Genomic DNA, 17,675 nt, shown 5'->3' with positions numbered 1-17,675 from the left:
ACTTCCGTTTGCCGGGCCGCTCACCCACAAACCGCCTGATGCCCCCGGAAGTTCTTAGGAGATGAGGCCGTGGCCGTACAGCAAGATGGCGGCGCTCACGGCGGGCGGAGTAGCGGCGGCAAGTGTGTCAGGCGCTGCCGTGCTATGGCGGGCCCCGGCGCTTTTCTCTGCCCGCAGCGAGGGGCAGGGGCGGAGGGCAGCCCCCTTCCTACCCGCTCCCGTAACGGCTTGGAAGCGCCGTGCCGAGCTCCGCGCACAGGAGCTTGTGCCTGCCGCGGCGGTCAGGAGGCTGCTGCGCCGTCAGGCTGCTCTTCCCGCCGAGCGGCGGCGGGACATGGCCGGGGCTGGTTCTGGGGAAAAACCCGAGCTCCCAGGCCCTGTGCGCCTGAGGGCACTGGGGCCCGGCCTCTGCCGCGCCGGTGCGGCGGCTGCCCCTGTGCTTCTGTTCCTGCTCCCGAGTGCTGTCACGTAGTCTTGGTTTATGTGATTGCTGTGTTATAATGCTATTTTCTACCTTGTTAAAAGAGTCATCTTAGAGCAAAACTATCTGTATAAAATTATAGAAACTTATTTAAAACTTGCTCGCTATAAAAAAATGAGATGGGGATGAAACAGAAGTCACAATGGGGAAACCAGCTGAAGTCAAAAGTTTCTACAGCGTGCCCTGTGTGTGCATGGAAATGTCTGTTAGAAGATAGGTGCTACTTTGGTAAATACTGATAATTCTGAAAAGTCAACTCTTAAAAAAAATTCCCACAGGAGGAGTTTGCTCCGGGAGGTGCGTACGATCACCGGCTGCAGTTTGAGGGAGCTGATTTTTCTTCCTGAAAAGGGGAGCTATGATGTCTGTGGTACATCGGCTGACGGCAGGGTGGCTCGTGGATCATCTCTCTTTCATCAACCAGTGTGGCTATGAGATCTGTGACTCCTTTGCGTACCCTGGTAGTGTCACTCTCAATACTTCTGTCAGTTCTACTGGAGATTGTCATGGCACTTCTACCTTTGCTGCCACCTCCTCATCAAGAGATGGTCCTATTCCTGGTCCTGGAGATGCGATAGAAAGAGAAGGTAAAACGGCAAAAACGAGATACGTGTTTCGGGAGGAGTTCTTTGACATTTCTAAGCCCCATATAGCTGCAGCTCCTGAGCAGCAGCTCTGGCAGGGATGCTCTGAGGTGAGTCTCACAGAAATAAAGTCCAACAGCAACAGAGAGGAACACCAAGAAGGAACCAAGAGTGGCGTTGGAGATTCTGTTGCCAGTGCTAGGAAGGTACGTTCTCTGTAATTCAGTAAACTACAGTAATCCCCTGGTAAATAATATATAACTAATGTTGTCTTGCATATTTCAGTTTCCTGAGGTTATGTAGGAGAGCAGGAACTTTTCCACAGTAGATTTCAAGATGCATGGAAAATGTAAACACTCAAAGATATGCTTGTGTCCCTTATGTCAGTAATGTGCATTCTGTGACTCTAAAGCAGTGGGTTGCTCACAAAATCTTCTGACGCTGGTTGTGGTCAGGCATGTGAGCTGAAACTGTGATAGCTGTCAAGATTGTGCAGATTAACAAGGAGGGAAGGACAGTATGAATTTACTTTCAATATGTAGATTGTTCAGTACTGTTCCTTGTGGACAAAAAAAAAAAAAAAAAGAGTTGCAGGTCTAAACCAACAAATGTAATCGTGAAGACCTAGTTAATTTTCTCCTGTTATTGGTAAACTGCACTTGGCAGCTGAACAAATACCTTCTAGTATGGGCCTAAAGGAGGCATGAACATGAACTGTGGCATGCGCTAGGTACCTTCAGATCCCAGTGCCATGAATAACATAACACAGCTTTAAGCCTGTGTACCTTGAGAATACCTACAGTAGCCTAGGTATTTTGAGATCATCTTTTTGCTTATTGGACTCATACTTGTGATAAAAAAAGGAAGAGATGGAAGTTTCTTCTGCTTTTAAAAGAGTTAATTTGTAATTCGGGTATGTTTGATTATTTATTTTGTTTCTTTTCATCATGGAGTAATATGGATTTTTTTTTTTTCCCCCACTCTTTGTTCATTCTGCAGAAACGTAAAAGAAAATGTGTATTCAACCAAGGTGAACTGGATGCTTTAGAATACCATTCAAAGGTAAGAGTCTGAACAGAAGTATGTTTTGCAAGTACGTGATACCTGACTTTGGGCATGTACAGAGTGCAAGACATGGTTGCAAACAAGTTCTGTTCTTGTAGCTTGTTCCACTAATGGGAAGGTCATCTCTCCAGTCCTTAAATGAAGAAGCGCATACAGAGAATATCTTCTGTGTAGATATATATGAAACAAACTAGACATGAAACTGCAGCTGAGACGTTTCAAAGAGCTGGAAGCTGCATTCACAAAATATCTTTTACTGTTATGGATAACTGAGCATTATATAGCAATGAGTTGAACATTAGTTGAACAGGAAGTGACTGATTTGAAATAAACAGTGTAATCTGTTCTGAAGTTCAGCTCGTCTTTAGTATATATCAGGACACTGTGCTGAAGTTATTCAAAGCTTCTCTGACCAAATGTGCTCCAAGATGTCTTGCTTCTGCTAATGAGAAAGAATTATTCCCTCTAACATTTTACGTTGTCATATTGAAGCATCATGAATGAATTAGAATTCAAGTCTCTATTTAGGCTCATGACAGTGATGTATTGGTGAAGTTACAACTGAATTACATTGAAGGATGTTAGTAAATCCTAGAAATGTAATCTGTGGATAATGTTTGTATTCTTACTGCTTTCCTCGATAGTGATGTGAACCTGAGCTAGGACCTACACTTGCTTTCTTTCCTCTGACAAAGGTGTTAGCCATATTGGGCTTTTTGTTTAATCTGTTCCTCTTGGACTATATTTAAATGACTAAATTTTTCTTCTCTTACATGGTAACAATTTTGTAGTAAACATGTACAGTTTGCTATGATACAGTGTAGAGGTCCTGTGGTTATTGTTGTGAATGAGCTATGCCTTTGCAGAATTGCCTCAAAGGAGAGAACTCTGAAGTTTGATATCAAACAGAGGCTTATGAGTATGAAAGCCTTTTGGCTAAAATAAAGTCATTCAACAATAGGAATAAGGGAGGAAATTAAGAGAAGAAGTTTCTTGTCTTGGAGGCCTGTGTAACCTCAAATGTTTTTTGGTGAATATGCAAAAAAGACAAAGTTTTGAAAAATCTGTGATCCCAGTTAGCCTCTAATACCATTCACGGATTAGAATGTATTGGTTTTTACCATATTCGTAGTGTTAAATGTTGTAGTTCTGCAAGTCAATTCATATTGTTTTGGCACTTATTCATATCTTTAGAATCGTTTTCAAAAAAAAACCCCAGATTTGTGTCTGCCAGTGAAAGTAGGCGTTGAGTTCATTTACGAATTTCAGTCAGAGTCAACATAGGGAACAGTACAAAATACGCTAAATTCCTTCAGCAACCATTTGTTAAAACTACTGTTTCAAGTGCTTGATAGTCAAGAGGCTTTGTCCACCTGTGACTTAGTGCATGGATGTAAGAAGAAAAGCCATCAGCATTAATTCAGCTGTACAACTTGTAGCATTTCTAAAGGTATATTTATTAATTCTGTTAAAGCAGTATGAACTTTTACTATCACAAACTTAGGTACTGAAAATGTATGACTGTCCCCTCGGATATCTGGATGGTGGTGCTATTAAAGAAATTATTAAAAAAAAATCCTTCCCCCCCATTCATTTGGAAATTGTAATAAAGAGTATTTTGTAAGACCATCTTGTAAAGTCGAGGGTTCCATAATCAGGAGCTTTAGAAACCATAATAAATATTTGAAACCTGTGATGAAGCTACTGTAACTGTCAATATTGCTATTGTAAATGAACAAAAATGCTGCATTGATAATTAAAACTCAGTATTAAATCTGAGTTAAATAAGCCTCAATTAAAGGCTCAGTAATTTGGGAATAAATTAGGTCTCTAAGTTTTGCAAAGGGAGGGTGCTGAAGTGAATGAGAGTGTATATAGATCCAAGAATCTTGTCTTCCTGGACTCACTGGCAGATTATTTGAGAGGTGTGTCACTTAGAAAAGATATAAAAACAAATTCTAATAATTTAATTTGATTTACTTGTTGTACTTCCATATTACTTTTAAAATGCATAAACTATTGTTTTTCAAAGTGAATTAAAATGTGGAAAAATACTGATTTTTAGATCCCAGTATACATCTCAATTAAAAATATGTTTATGGGCACGTTAACTTGAAATTAGATTAGAATTTTAACTTATACTTCAAATTATTGCTTTGAAATTTATGTTAGTTTGGAACAATAATATTCCACCTCTGTTGCCCATGAAATGTTTTGTTCAGTAGTATCTCACTCTGTCTTTCTCCAGGCTTCTCATTATTGTCACTTTACCAAAAAAAACCAACAAAAGTTAGCATGGCCTCATTATTATGCCCTTGTAGCTTTTTAGGCAATGATCTCAGTATTTGGGAAGGATCCTTTTCCCACTCTGCAGATTGAAAATGTTTTGATTTCTGTCACATTCCCTGATCAAGTAGACACTTGAAAGATCATTTCTTTTTCCCTTGTTTCTTTATGACCATACAGGTCAGGAAGCTCATTTGGGAAGGGACTTTGCATTTAGTCCAAGAAGGACTCAAAAGTGGTTTTCTTCACCACACAGCTGCAGAACTCAGTTGCAGGAAGAATGTTGTTCTTGGACACATTGGCTGTGGGTTGGCTGAATTATGTGAAATGGCAAAGCAGTTTCCAGCTGTGAATGAAAGTGACCATCAAACTGTACACGTGCTAGATGATGAAACCTCCGTTCCAGAGCAGGACCTGCTTTCATGTGTTACAGAAAACAGCTCAAACTGTGCAAAGATAGTTGTGTTAATGGGGCAGAAGTACTTGGTGCCACCAAAAAGCAGTTTCCTTTTATCTGATATTTCGTGTTTACAGCCCCTGCTGAACTGTAAGTATCTTGTAAGTATTAGAATTTACCAATTCTCTCCTGCCTGAGAAGGGCAGTTAATGTCAAGATGACTAAAGACTCAGTGAAGGGATTTTAATATACAGCATCACACTGATAGGAAATGCTGCTGCAAGCTTTCAAAGTGGTATTTGTACCTTTGTGCAAATAGGTGAGGGTTTTCAAAGGAATCTTGAGTGGTTAGGAGCTCATGTAATGGGGGGATTATCCATCTCCAGGAGGCTCCTTTAAAAATCTCAGCCACAGCATTTTAGATGAAGCCCAAAATACGACAGTTTGTGAGCATGTTCTGAGCCACTGTCAGTATAGAAGTCATGTAAATGCATTAAATTGGGACTAGCTATGCTACTGGTCCCTGTCCCACAGGATGAGGCTTTAAAGTAGCTAAGTCGACACTGCTGCTGGGGTGGTATTCCTGCTGTCTTGGTTTTTAGCTAGATTAGGTCATGGGAGAGGGATGAGATGATGCACCTTTAAAGCAAGGGTTCCTGTACAGATTCATCCTGTTCAGCAGCAGGGTCTATTCAGATTGGCATAAACTGATTGTGAAACCAACCCCGGTGTCCCCCAGAGAAGGTAACAGTTTGAGAGGCTGCTGCATCCAGCTGGCCGTGAACACCACTTTAGCAAGACCAGAGTAGCAAACATGAGTTGACTTTCTCAGCTGCTACATTTCACAGCTGAGAGTATTGGATTAAGCCAAAATCAGTGACAGGGAAGTGGTGGGTTTTTAGAATTCAGTAACTCCTCTGTAAAAGTAAATCAAAAGCTATCCAAGCCGGAATCCCCAGCCCTAATGGGCCATGCAGAAAGCTTTAAGCTGACAACATGCATCAGTCTTCACTGTACTTTACCATCCCATTAGCTTTCAATTTGACCTTCATTGTTATTATTAGTAGCAGCAGCTAAGCTTCAACAGACAGTCTTATAGGAAAGATGTTGCCTGTGAGCAAGAGCTGGGGATTACTACCCTCTAATCAGTAATTTTAGATTTATTAGTTACTTATGTTTCTTCCCTTCTAATATGCAACTTAGATGTTCACTGATTTTTTTTCTTTTTTTTTAAGACATGCAGGAGGTGGAATCTTATTATCCAAATAATAATTTTATATTTGAAGTCCAGAATTTAGCCAGTTAGATGTTTTCAACTGTATGAAACAAGGAAGATCACTGTCACTGTGCTATCACTGTGCATATAGCAAGTTTGGATTCTCCTGGAGGTCAGAGAGCAGTCCAGGAAATTTGAGAAAATGCTTTTGAAGTAACCAACAATGAATGTTAATATAATGCCATGACTTTAGATTTTTTTTTTTGAGAAAATCTACTGTCCATTTTAATTATTATTTTTCTTCTTCCCTTTCACCTGCCAAAAGAGAAGTATTTCTTGCCCACTGTCAGGATAACACCTCCAGTGTTAAAGAAATAAGATGTAGAAAGCACATTTAATGCACATTAAATATTAAACTGGTGTTCTTATTAGCTCTTTAAATAATTAGCATCAGACTCAATGAAGGAACAAATAGGTTCTGTGGAAAAAATAAAACTGGAGAGTCCTATTTTTTCATGGATATGTCCTGTATCTTCTGTCCTCCAACTGAAGTAAACCCAGCTTCTCCTGTGACAACTCTTTCAGTTCTCTTCCTCTTGTCCATTAATTTCCATTTCATACACTGCATCTCGCTCTCTGTCTTCACCTCCAATAGTGCAAAACACAGTTTTCCAGGGCTGATTTGGAGCTCTGCATGTCCCAATGGGCCTGCTGAAAGATCAGACAGCACAGGAATCTTGTGTTCAGGGCTGCAGCCTTTCACTCAGCTGGGTGCCTTATTACATAGCTTCTGTCAGGAAACTCGGAGAAATTTTCATCTTTGAGACTTGCACTGTGCTATCAGTTTTTTTTTTCTGAAAGTCCCCAAGACATTCAAAATTTCTTGGAAGGATCTGACACCGATTAGATAAACATCCTTTCCTTAGGTAACGAGCCTAAAAATCTCTGAAGTACATGATTATCTGAATTAAAACAAGCATGCTAGAAGCCTTTTAACTTCTTATTTGGAAAGAACAGAAGAAAGTTGCGGTTTTGCTGCATAGCTGGCTCTTTAAATGTTGTCTGTGTGTGAGTAGCTAAGCCTTTATCAGTTTTAACTAGTAGATTTATCTTAAAACTAATTTACTGTCTTTTTTTTTTTTTTTTGTAATTTCACTTCCTAGACAAGAAAAAATATGATGTAATTGTAGTTGATCCACCGTGGGAGAACAAATCCGTTAAAAGGAGTAACAGGTAAATTTTATAGTAAAATCAAACAAACTTTGTCATCTTAGCTTCCAAAGGTTGATTAACATTTTAATAAATATTGATGCAATCCAAGACCAATATAACTGTGAGACTGTAGCTTAAACTAGCAAATATTTTGGCACATGCCTACCTTCAAGACTATGAAATGTCTTGGGGATTTCACTGAAATTGCTTGGATACTTTGTATACAAAATATTTGCAAGAGTAGATCTGAAATTACCTAACTAGTGAGAGAATGTTAGTCCTTGAGACTTATAAGGAAAGCCTGGAGTCAACTTGTTTTGTAAGGCCCAGATCATGCAGATATTAATTTGAAATTAATAGGGTTACTTTAGTGGGCATAAAGCTAGATAAACGTGTAAGCGCTTCCAGGACTGAGGTCGAATTTAGAAGTTTGAGTTTTATGATTTTTTTTTTTTTTTTTTTTTAATTTGAGCTGTAGTTTGAGCTTCAGTCTGATGGGTAGAAGAGAGAAAGTGATAATGCAGCAGTAAAATCCTCAAGTGCAATAGGAACTTTCTGAGTACTGTAGTTTATGAAGTCATTAATTTAAAATTTTATGGGCTTCCCTCTCCACTGAGTAACATCAGGCTTATGCCAGTGGAGCTCTCTTGATTACCATGGAATTGTATGCATGTGAAAGAAGGGCATACAGGAAATATGGTCTTATAACTTTCTAGAATAATGTCTATTGTAGCTTTTGAAGCCTGCTATGAAGACATAATTTGAAGATGCAGAGACTGATGAGTAGGTTTTACTTTGAAAGCCCTACAGAAACCTCTAGAAGCCCGGAGTTAAACTCATTCAAGTGTCTTAACTATGTAAGGTACTCAAAAGAAAATTGTAGTTATTCACAAGCATGAATTAGCCAGCAAGACCCTCTCTCCCTTACAAAATAAAGGCAAAAGGTGGAAAAGCTATCACTGCTGTTAGTTACCTTGTTGACAGCTAATTTTTCTTAAGCATTTCACATCTGGGTTGTGAATCTTGTTTTCTCTGGGCAGTCTAGTCCAGGAGGTATTTTGGATTTTAGCCTTGTTACCTGTTTCTCATTGTTGTTCTCACTGTTCTATTGTATAGGGATCCCAGGTACCCAGACAATGGCTCCTGATTCTAGTAGGCAGTGTGCCAATGTTTTTGATGCTGCAACGTGTAGGTTCCACAAATTGCAACTCACTAAGTGTAGAATAGCATCACGAGAAAAAAGGTAGAACAGGACAGAATCTGGAAAGCATACTGTATTCACTGGTGTTGCATACAGTTAGCTCGAAAATGTGAGAACTGTTCTGAATAACCTAGAGAACTTTTACCATGAATGGTAATTTAAAATCACTGAGTAACTTCTGCAAATAACTGGAGAAGTGGTTACTCTTTTATGACCTTTTAACTTGCCCGTCAAATTAGTGTTGCCCTTGCACTTGTAAATGACTCACTTGTCATTTTAATTCAAAAGAGAGATTGGTTATTATGAAAAGTGAATAATGTTACTTTGACTAAAGAGCTACTTTTCACTAAATAACTTTGTTCTGGCGTAAAGATGGGAGTACTGAACTACATATGATAGTTCTTAAATTAAACATTAGACTTCTTCAGAATCACAACTCTTAATACTTTATTTGGGGGAATAGTACAAATATGTAGTTAAAGGTTCTGCTCAGTAAAATTTAAGTACATACACTAATGATTTTATATCAGAATCCATCAGATTTGGCCACTGGGTGTCAGTCTTGATCCATTTTTATGACTTGTGTTGTCAGGAGATAATTCTTGAAAGGTCTTGGCTGTGTAATTTCTTTATCCGTTTGTGTTGCTTTGCAATTTTTATATTTGGTATATGATAACTTTCTTTCTTACTGTATTGGCATGTAGATACAGCCACTTGTCTTCATGGCAAATCAAGCAGATTCCTGTACCAGCGCTAGCTGCTCCAAATTGTCTTGTAGTCACGTGGGTGACTAATAGACAGAAGCACTTACGTTTTGTTAAGGATGAACTTTATCCTCATTGGTCTGTGAAAACACTTGCTGAGTGGCACTGGGTAAAAGTAAGTTCTCAATTTGTTTTGTTGCTTTCTTGGAGACTGAGAGGGCTTGCAGTATGACACTTTATGTTCTTATAATTTGTCTATTTACTACCGTGTGCTTTTGTATTTGAAAGGTATGGTATTATCAGTATCTTCCTTTTTATCAAAGAAAATGCTTGAAAAAATTGGATATGAAAATCTTCCACTGTGTATTTTTTAACTCCTCTGTCTCAGATTACGAGAGCTGGAGAATTTGTATTGCCTTTGGATTCTTTACACAAAAAGCCCTATGAAGTTCTTGTATTGGGGAGAGTTCAAGAAGATGTAAAGGAAGCCTTAAGGTATGCCAGGATATTTATGGTAAATGTCTTTTTTTGAGGCTGCTAGGATTCTCTTTGTATATATCACTTGTTCGTAATACAATATAATGTCCCAAAATCTTCTCTTGGCATCATCTTTTGGCTGATGGTGGACCTAAAAATAACCTTATTAGCTTTGGGATAAGGGAGTGCTTTAGTGAGATTAAAGGATGGAAACCTTTTGTCTGTTCCTTCTATCTGTCTGTGTTGGTGAACTGGCTCAGATAAAAGCCTTCTGGACAGGGCATCCTTTGCTGAGAGGTTCTCTTGGACCATAAGTCCTTGGCCCAGGCTGATGCCATTTTAGGGATGCTGGTGTTTTTCTACACATGAAAACATACAGGACTACGTTGTTTGTTCTCAATGGCTTTGTATGGCTATTGTTAACCATGTTTTGCCTAAAGCCTCAGTGATTTCATAAACAGTCCTTGTATATATTATGGCTGAGCAACATTTAACTTCCCTTAGTTTATGTGAATGAACATTCTGTGTGTGAGCTCCCATCTGAAGTAGCTCTGTGAGAGCTGCAGCATCACATTTGGTGGTATTCACTCATACTTCTTTTCTTGTTCTGATTTATACAACAGGAAATCTGAACATGTACTTCGAATTCCAGAACATAAGTTAATTGTCAGCATACCCTGCAGTCTGCATTCACATAAACCCCCTCTTACTGGTATGTTTTGTTTTGTTGCGTAATGTTTCTGTAGGGCATTGGACTTGGATGTCTGAAATGATGTACCTAGAATGAGATACCTTTATATATGAAGTGCCTTAATTTCCCATATGCCAAGCAATTTTGCTTAATAGGACTTGTGGCTCCTCAACATTTCTGAAAATGTTCTCGGGTACCTAAGTCTTGGTCTCTAAAAACGCATATGAAAAGTAGAACTTTAAGCATTATTGTGTGAATATTTTGGCCAGACATGTAAAAAAAAAAAGTTGCATTTTTAAATTTGTTTTTTAAATGCTGCAGGAACAGTTTACAGATACTGTATGTATAAAGTTATGCCAAATAACCTAAAGTACCTTGTGGGGCGGGGCGGGGGAGCTTTGGTAACATATAAAATAGGGTATCTTCTGCATAGTTAATAAAAGCAAAAACCTCTTTATTATGTCATGCTGAAAGGAATGTTTTTATTTGTGCATGAGTTGCTTATACACCTACAGTACAGTTGTGCCTTTAAATCCAAAAACTTAATTATTTAAAAACTGTTGACAATAAGCAACAAATAAGGCATACCCTGCTTATTTCTGAGGAGCTGTATTTAATCTACTGAAATTGATGCAGTAACTCCAGCCAGCCAGTCAGTGTGGATATGAATTCAACTTTTCAGAGTTTAGTCCAAAGGATTTCAAGATTTCTGTGTGATATGTTACCTTTTGCACAGTGTTCTGGAGCACTCTGACTAATTTCATCAATAGAAAGTTGTACTTCTTTCATCATTATAGCATCTGAGTGTCTTACAATGCTATGGTAAGAAACATAGTTAGTATCTCTCAAAAAAATGGTTTCATCCTTCCCCAAGGGGAAAACTCATGATGAATCTGCAAATATTCCAGGTGCACGTGGTGCTGTGTAATCACATCAGAAAAGGCAAGTAAAAGAAATGCATAATGCCGTTGGAGAGGAGAGGCATCACAGTTTGCTTCACTGACATGCTTTTCTTTTTCTGTTCCCAAGGAACAGAACAACTTCAGTTAGGAAGCTGATCTCGACAGTTGTTATACGTTCAGGGAGGCTCTAAAATTTGTATTTTGGGCTTGTATTTATTAAATTAACATACATATATATACCTGTTCAAAAACTAGTAGAAGACACATACTTTGGTTAGCTAAAAATAAAAAAAAAAAAAAGCACAATTCTAGGAGGATCTTTTTGCGGTTCTGAAGTCACATCTTTAAGAATTAGGACTACAGCAGGAAGTATGTGTGTTGATTTAAGGTAATGAATGGTAGGGTAGTGATTTGTGAGGCAGCCACCTAGGGCCTCTTTAGAAAACCAATACTTAGCAGCACACTCACACACAAACAGGAAACTTGTGAGTTATCCAAGGGTGCAAAGCAGCAGTTCATATGTATTATAGAATGGTCCTCAGAACAATTCTTTTGTAGGGCAGAATCTAGAAACCATATTGGGGAATCCTTTATAAATTATGATCCTGAATGGGTTTTGAAAGAAATTGTCCATGCTAATTTATATATTTCTTGAGTCTTTACTTGAATGCTGAAGTTTGATGTCATTGTGCAGCGTTTCTGTTTCTATTTGAAAAATGAATTTGCTGTTGAGCAATATCAGTGATTTACAAGGTTTTTATAAAAATCCACATGTATCCTACAGTTTTGGCAGCTCCATTCAGAACACAGTTATGTAATGAAAAGGTAGACCATAAGAGAAAAGCTAATTGCTGATGCTTTGACTTCAGTGCTGTAAAAGGGTATCACTTTCATGACCAGACGATATTCTCAAGCCGCCAGTAGAGAGCAGCTGAGCTACATCCTAGAGTGGTTTAGAAGAAATTTGAACAGAAGCAGAGATTTGGCAATGGGGGAGAAGGACACTTGATGAGTCACATGCATTCTTTATGTTTTGTTTAAGTAGTAACAAAGCCAGAAATATTAGTATTTACTGCTGCTGTCTGGCACTTTATTTCTTATTACTATTATAAAGGCTGTATGTTGGTACATATGTAGCCACTTAATGACTGATTATAATAGTTTATCTCTCTGGGGGAAGAAGAAAGATGTAAATTAAAGTAAGCCATCAAAAAGAGATGTTTGGGTTCCTACAGTGCGTTTAGCCATGAAATTGCGACTGTAGGGGTTTTTGGTGATGCATGTGCTGTGTTCAATGCTTAGAGCTTTAATATGTCATTGTAAATGTACTTAAGCTTCTTTATGCAAATATGTTAAAATGAAATTTTATTACTCCTGTTTTTGATTTACATAACGGCAGTTTTTCTTCCTAATTCAATTCAGTGTTGCTCTTAGAAGACATAGAAGGTATTCTGTTACACAGATGATGTGAAGTAATGTAGAACTTGAAACACCTTTTTTCCTTTTCCTGTTTTATAGGTTCTTCTTGTTGTGGGCATTTCTCCTCCAGTTTTTAAGTATGTGCATTTACTGTTAGAAAATAATATTGCCATATAGGAGTATCTGAAAAACATTGGAATTCATTCTTGGCTATGTTCCAGCTGCTTTGCATTTCTCCAGCAGAAGAGTGCAATGGGAAAATCTTAGGAACTCCTTCCTCCTGTAGCAACCCTGGCTTGTTAGGCCATGTTATCAAAGTGTTCTTGAAAGTAAAAAGAAGTAAATGCCTTTTGTTCCCTTATGTACCTTGTGAGCCCTTACTGTTAGACTAATTGACAGGTGCATCAACATCTAGGTTTAACTTGAAGTTCAGGGAAGATGCAGAGATGTGAAGCCATCTTTATGCTGAGTTTCAGATCTTTTTCTGGTCCTACTCTGTTCAGAGTTTAGACAAACTGGGCAATAAAGACCTCTACATTGCGAACTCTTTTGAAGGGTTACTATGAAATGAGTTCAGTCACGTGGTTTGCATGGCTCACAAATCAGACAGTGAAAAGCTGGCAGTCATTTTCACTTTATGTGTCCAAGTTGCCATGCAGAACTTGCTATTTAGGTAATGGAAGTTCATAAGATAAGGGGAAACTGTTGCTTGTTTCAAAAATTATTCCTCCTTTTGCTTATTTAAACATTTTTAGTAGCATGCATCTTCAATGCATGTTTGGGATTGAGAGTAGGCAGGTATGGCAGGTATCCTGCCTGACTGCCAGATTGCGCTTCAGAAGGAAGTGGGTTGTCTGGAAGAGCAGTGTCATATCTACCAGCCGGCTTTGTGCTAGCTTCATGTGTCCTAGGGCGTTAGATGCCCAAGTATAGGTGCCTGAGTTGCTGTCATAGTGTTTGACACCTGCAAGTGATAAAGAATAATCTATTAATCATCTATTTAAGCTGGTTATTGTTAGTGGTATCTGTAAGTGGATACAAGTAATTGTGTGGGTTGGTTTTGTTTTTTTTTTTAATCTATTCCTATGGTAGAAAAACTTAATATTTACTCTTTCTACTGATGTAGATCCTCTAACCTGTTTTCAGAGGAAAAAACTCCAGAGTTTGCTTAAGGGCTGCAAGTCAGATGAGTGTTAAAATAGCCTTCTGGTGATATAAAAGCCTGACAAAGAAGCTATAATTTGCAACTTGAACACTGACTTTTCCTATTTTAAGGAAACCAGTGTAACGAGATTTTATGCCAACAAAACACAGCCACATTATTGCCCTCTTGATATGGTAATTTCTTACTGCTTGATGTAATTATGTAAATACCTACAACCTCGCAATGAAAAATCATACTATAATGTGATCTTGAATTATATGTACTCTGCCTCTATTTAAAAAAAAAACCCAAAAACTTATAACTTTAAAAGAGACCCTCTCTCTGGTAGCAGGAGAGGGGGAGATCCTGCGACTTCCTTTTTAAATTCTATAACCAAATCAATTGAAACATTGGCACAAGCTTCTTGCTTCTGCTGAACTGACCGTTTTTTGGCTACCTCTTTTTTCTTCTGGCGAGCCAATCTTTGAGGTTAGTTGAATCTCCTAAGTGTACTTTTAAAATTTGTTCGCTTAGGCATGGAAGCTTTTGGTGCTGAGTAAAACTGCTTTTGATTTCTGGACTTAGTGCTGTGATTATATTTTTAATCTATACATTTTAAGAACAAATGTCAACATTAGTAATGTGCTCTTAATGAAATTTTGTCACCTAAATAATTGCTTCCTCTACTTAGAAGCCTGTATAAAACATAAAATGGGTCTATTTTTCTTTTTTTATATGGGGGGGTGGGGAAAGTAATATAAAACCTGACTCTGCAGTAAGCTCTGCATGATCTTATGCCCATTAGGGTCAAAAAGATAGCCTACAGATGTCAGGATCTTCTCACAGAGAGCTTCTTGAAAGTTTTGGAGCTTTGCTATCCACAGTCTCTCCCATTTCTTCTGTGGAAAAAGTGCAGCCTCCTGCAACATGGGCTTTCTTAGATGATTAAGAGGATAGATTTTTGGAAGACCTTTGTTAAAGTCATACAATCGTAGAATGGTTTGGGTTGGAAGGGACCTTGAAAGGTCATCTGGTCCAATCCCCCTGCAATGAGCAGGGACATCTTCAACCAGATCGGGTTGCTCAGAGCCCCGTCCAACCTGACTTTGAATGTTTCCAGGGCTGGGGCATCTACCACCTCTCTGGGCGACCTGTTTCAGTGTTTCACTACCCTCACTGTAAAAAATTTCTTCCTTATATCTAGTCTGAATCTACCCTCTTTTAGTTTAAAACCATTACCCCTTGTCCTATTGCAACAGGCCCTGCTAAAAAGTCTGTCCCCATCTTTCTTTTAAGCCCCCTTTAAGTACTGAAAGGCTGCGATCAGGTCTCCCCGTAGCCTTCTCCAGGCTGAACAACCCCAGCTCTTTCAGCCTTTCCTCATAGGAGAGGTGCTCCAGCCCTCTGATAATGTTGGAAGCAAATTGTGCACAAGAAATCCTTAACTAAATAGAGCATGGAAAAAGAACAATAAATTTTACCACATTTTTTTTAATATGGTGGGTTTGCAAAATGGTATAAAAGCAGCTACTCATAAGTGGTGTCTAATTAGATGAACTCCCATGACTCCAAACAGCAATGTTCAGTGCAGCAAATTTTCTGTCAGAATGTACATTTTCCTCTAAACCTCCCAGACTCTTCTCTGCAAATGTTAGATTTGTTTAAACATTTTAGCTTGCCTCTAAAAGAAGCAGGTTTTTTGGAATAAGATTCCTGCTGGTAGCAGTATTTTTTAGATTAAAAGCTGCCTTGATGATAACCCATCTGAGACATTCATTTGACATTTGTTAAGGATTTGGGGGAAGGAGAATAGATTTATATGCCATACCAAAATAGAAGAAAGTCTGGAAACACCCATTACAAAATAGTTATGAAAAAGTTTTTTGAATGGATTGAAGCTTTGGAAGAGGCAATCGCAGGCAAGAAATGCATCTGGGGTTGGTTAACACAAACTAGAAAGTGAAGTGGATGCTCATCTTTCTGCAACAGGAGCAATCCATGACAAGAACAGCTGATGTCTCACACAGGGAGTCTGTGACTGGTAAACTTGATGCAAAAAGTCAGAACTTGGATTGCACCAAAAAAAAAAAAAAGGCATTTCCTCTCATACTTTGAGGTATGCTGATTGGATGCATTTTTGCTTTCTGCAATGATCATATCTGAAGAGACTGAGTCAAGCAACACAACATTGGATTTATGAGCTGTATTTTTAAGCTACACAAAGTCAGAAACCATTGGGAGATCTGATAAAAACTGACCAAGGTATCCTTTGGAAAAGGAAATGGTTTCATAGTTTTTCTTCTTTTGTCATCAGTAACAAAAATAAGAACTTAACATCTAATTTGTAGTATAGGTATGTTTTTCAGTCCTTCTGCATCCTTTGTGTTGGGTACTCCTTAAACCTTTGCTTTTCTCATGCCTATTTTTATACATAATATCTTTGTAGCTATTTCCTGAAACCTAGTTAAGATTTTGTTTGACCCAGCCACAAACTAACTGGCTCTTTATGACAAGTAACACGTTTAACAATAAACTGTTTGCAATAATACTTTTCAGGTCAAATGCAAGACCTTTTTCTATCACTCCAATAATACCAGGCATAATCGGTGACACAAGTGATGTTAATGACAGGCATCTATTTATTTGGATTTAATCAGTAAAGATGCCTGGCTATAGAAGAAATTTGAGATTTATGTTACTGAGAGAAAGAACACGGTTATATAATTATTTCTTCAGTTGCAAAGTTGGTATTGGGGAGAAAGAAGACCCTGCATATTTATAACCTTTTTAGTGCTATGCTTATTTAACTGGTGTTTTTTATTTTACCTTTTAACAGTTGTCATAAAAAAAAAAAAAAAGCTTTTATCCCCTTTAAGATGTGGAGGAAAAGAGTGTGATATTAATTAAGGAAAGGTTTTATTTATTTATTTTTAGAAATGTTGGCCCTGTGTTATAGGAGCTAAGTGAGTCTTTAGGAGGTGTTTGGTTGATATTAGTGAAAAATTCAGAACTCCTCTATGTAGAGGCGGAAATAAATCCTCATTCCCTTTCTCTAAATGAAAACCAATAAATCAACGCTATTGAAGGTCTTGACAATATTGTTCAGAATCTCAAGGGCACTTATTTAAAATGACTTTCTCACTATAAGTAGTCCAGCTGTTTGATGAAACCCCTGAAATTAATTTGCTGTCTCTCCCTTTTTTTAATGAAACATTCAGGTTTTCATCCGCTAGCAGCACAGGGGAGGTTTTATTTGTTTACTGTTGTTATTTGTACTTTTGTCACTGTTGTTATCTTCTTTTTTTCTCTTGCACAGCAGTTCTGGCAGAGTTTATCAAGCCAGATGTGGAATGCTTGGAGTTGTTTGCTCGCAACCTACAGCCTGGCTGGACCAGCTGGGGAAACGAGGTTTTGAAGTTTCAGCACATTGATTATTTCACTCTTCTGCAGAATGAAAACTGAGTTGGGTCTCGTAGCTTAATTCTGAAATTCCGCACCTTCCCAGCAGGCTCTCGAACTTGCCTTTCTTACTGATAGTGCACTCAGAAGGCAACAGAAATAAAACCAATAACACTTCCATTAACATTCTTGAAGTGACAGGATATCTGTTCAGTGGTTATCTCCATTTGTACAAGCTGGTCCTTTATGTTGATGATCTTGAGGTATTTAAATACTGATTTTTAGAGTATAAGTCCATCCCTGTTTTTTTCAAACCTCAAGAAAAGAAAGATATTTTAAAGTATTCTCACTGCAGCAATCAAATCTGAGCATCGTAAGTGCTACAGTGTTACATTTCTAATGTATTATTTTTAAAGAATGATAATGTATTGTTTTTAAAGAGTGGCAATGGGAGTAAACAGTTCTGAATTACGTATGTTTCCTTAAAGAAGATTGCT

The 17,675-nt window shown here is 38.1% G+C and overlaps 1 protein-coding gene across 7 annotated transcripts; it reads left to right on the top strand.

Moving 5' to 3' along the window:
* The first annotated feature begins 4 nt into the window (after positions 1-4).
* METTL4 (methyltransferase 4, N6-adenosine) lies at positions 5-17,362 on the top strand. Of its 7 annotated transcripts, none has more exons than XM_087755478.1 (9): positions 5-118; positions 760-1,271; positions 2,065-2,127; positions 4,597-4,963; positions 7,193-7,262; positions 9,147-9,321; positions 9,535-9,641; positions 10,247-10,335; positions 17,096-17,362. In XM_087755478.1, the coding sequence occupies exons 2-9, from the start codon at positions 840-842 to the stop codon at positions 17,239-17,241; spliced, it is 1,449 nt and encodes a 482-aa protein (XP_087611604.1). In that variant the 5' UTR covers positions 5-118; positions 760-839; the 3' UTR covers positions 17,242-17,362. The 7 variants fall into 7 exon arrangements, with proteins under 7 accessions (XP_087611604.1, XP_087611612.1, XP_087611636.1 ...); XM_087755486.1 differs by having other exon boundaries at positions 18-122; XM_087755520.1 differs by adding an exon at positions 11,223-11,256 and having other exon boundaries at positions 90-1,271; positions 17,096-17,200.
* The last annotated feature ends 313 nt before the right edge of the window (positions 17,363-17,675 follow it).

Source organism: Nipponia nippon, unplaced genomic scaffold (genome assembly GCF_047370975.1).
Source record: "Nipponia nippon isolate SJK-2023a ecotype South Korea unplaced genomic scaffold, ASM4737097v1 scaffold_1, whole genome shotgun sequence".
Lineage (NCBI taxonomy): Eukaryota > Metazoa > Chordata > Aves > Pelecaniformes > Threskiornithidae > Nipponia > Nipponia nippon.
The sequence above is the reverse complement of the archived record's forward strand: the minus strand, read 5'-3'. Positions and strand labels throughout refer to the sequence as shown.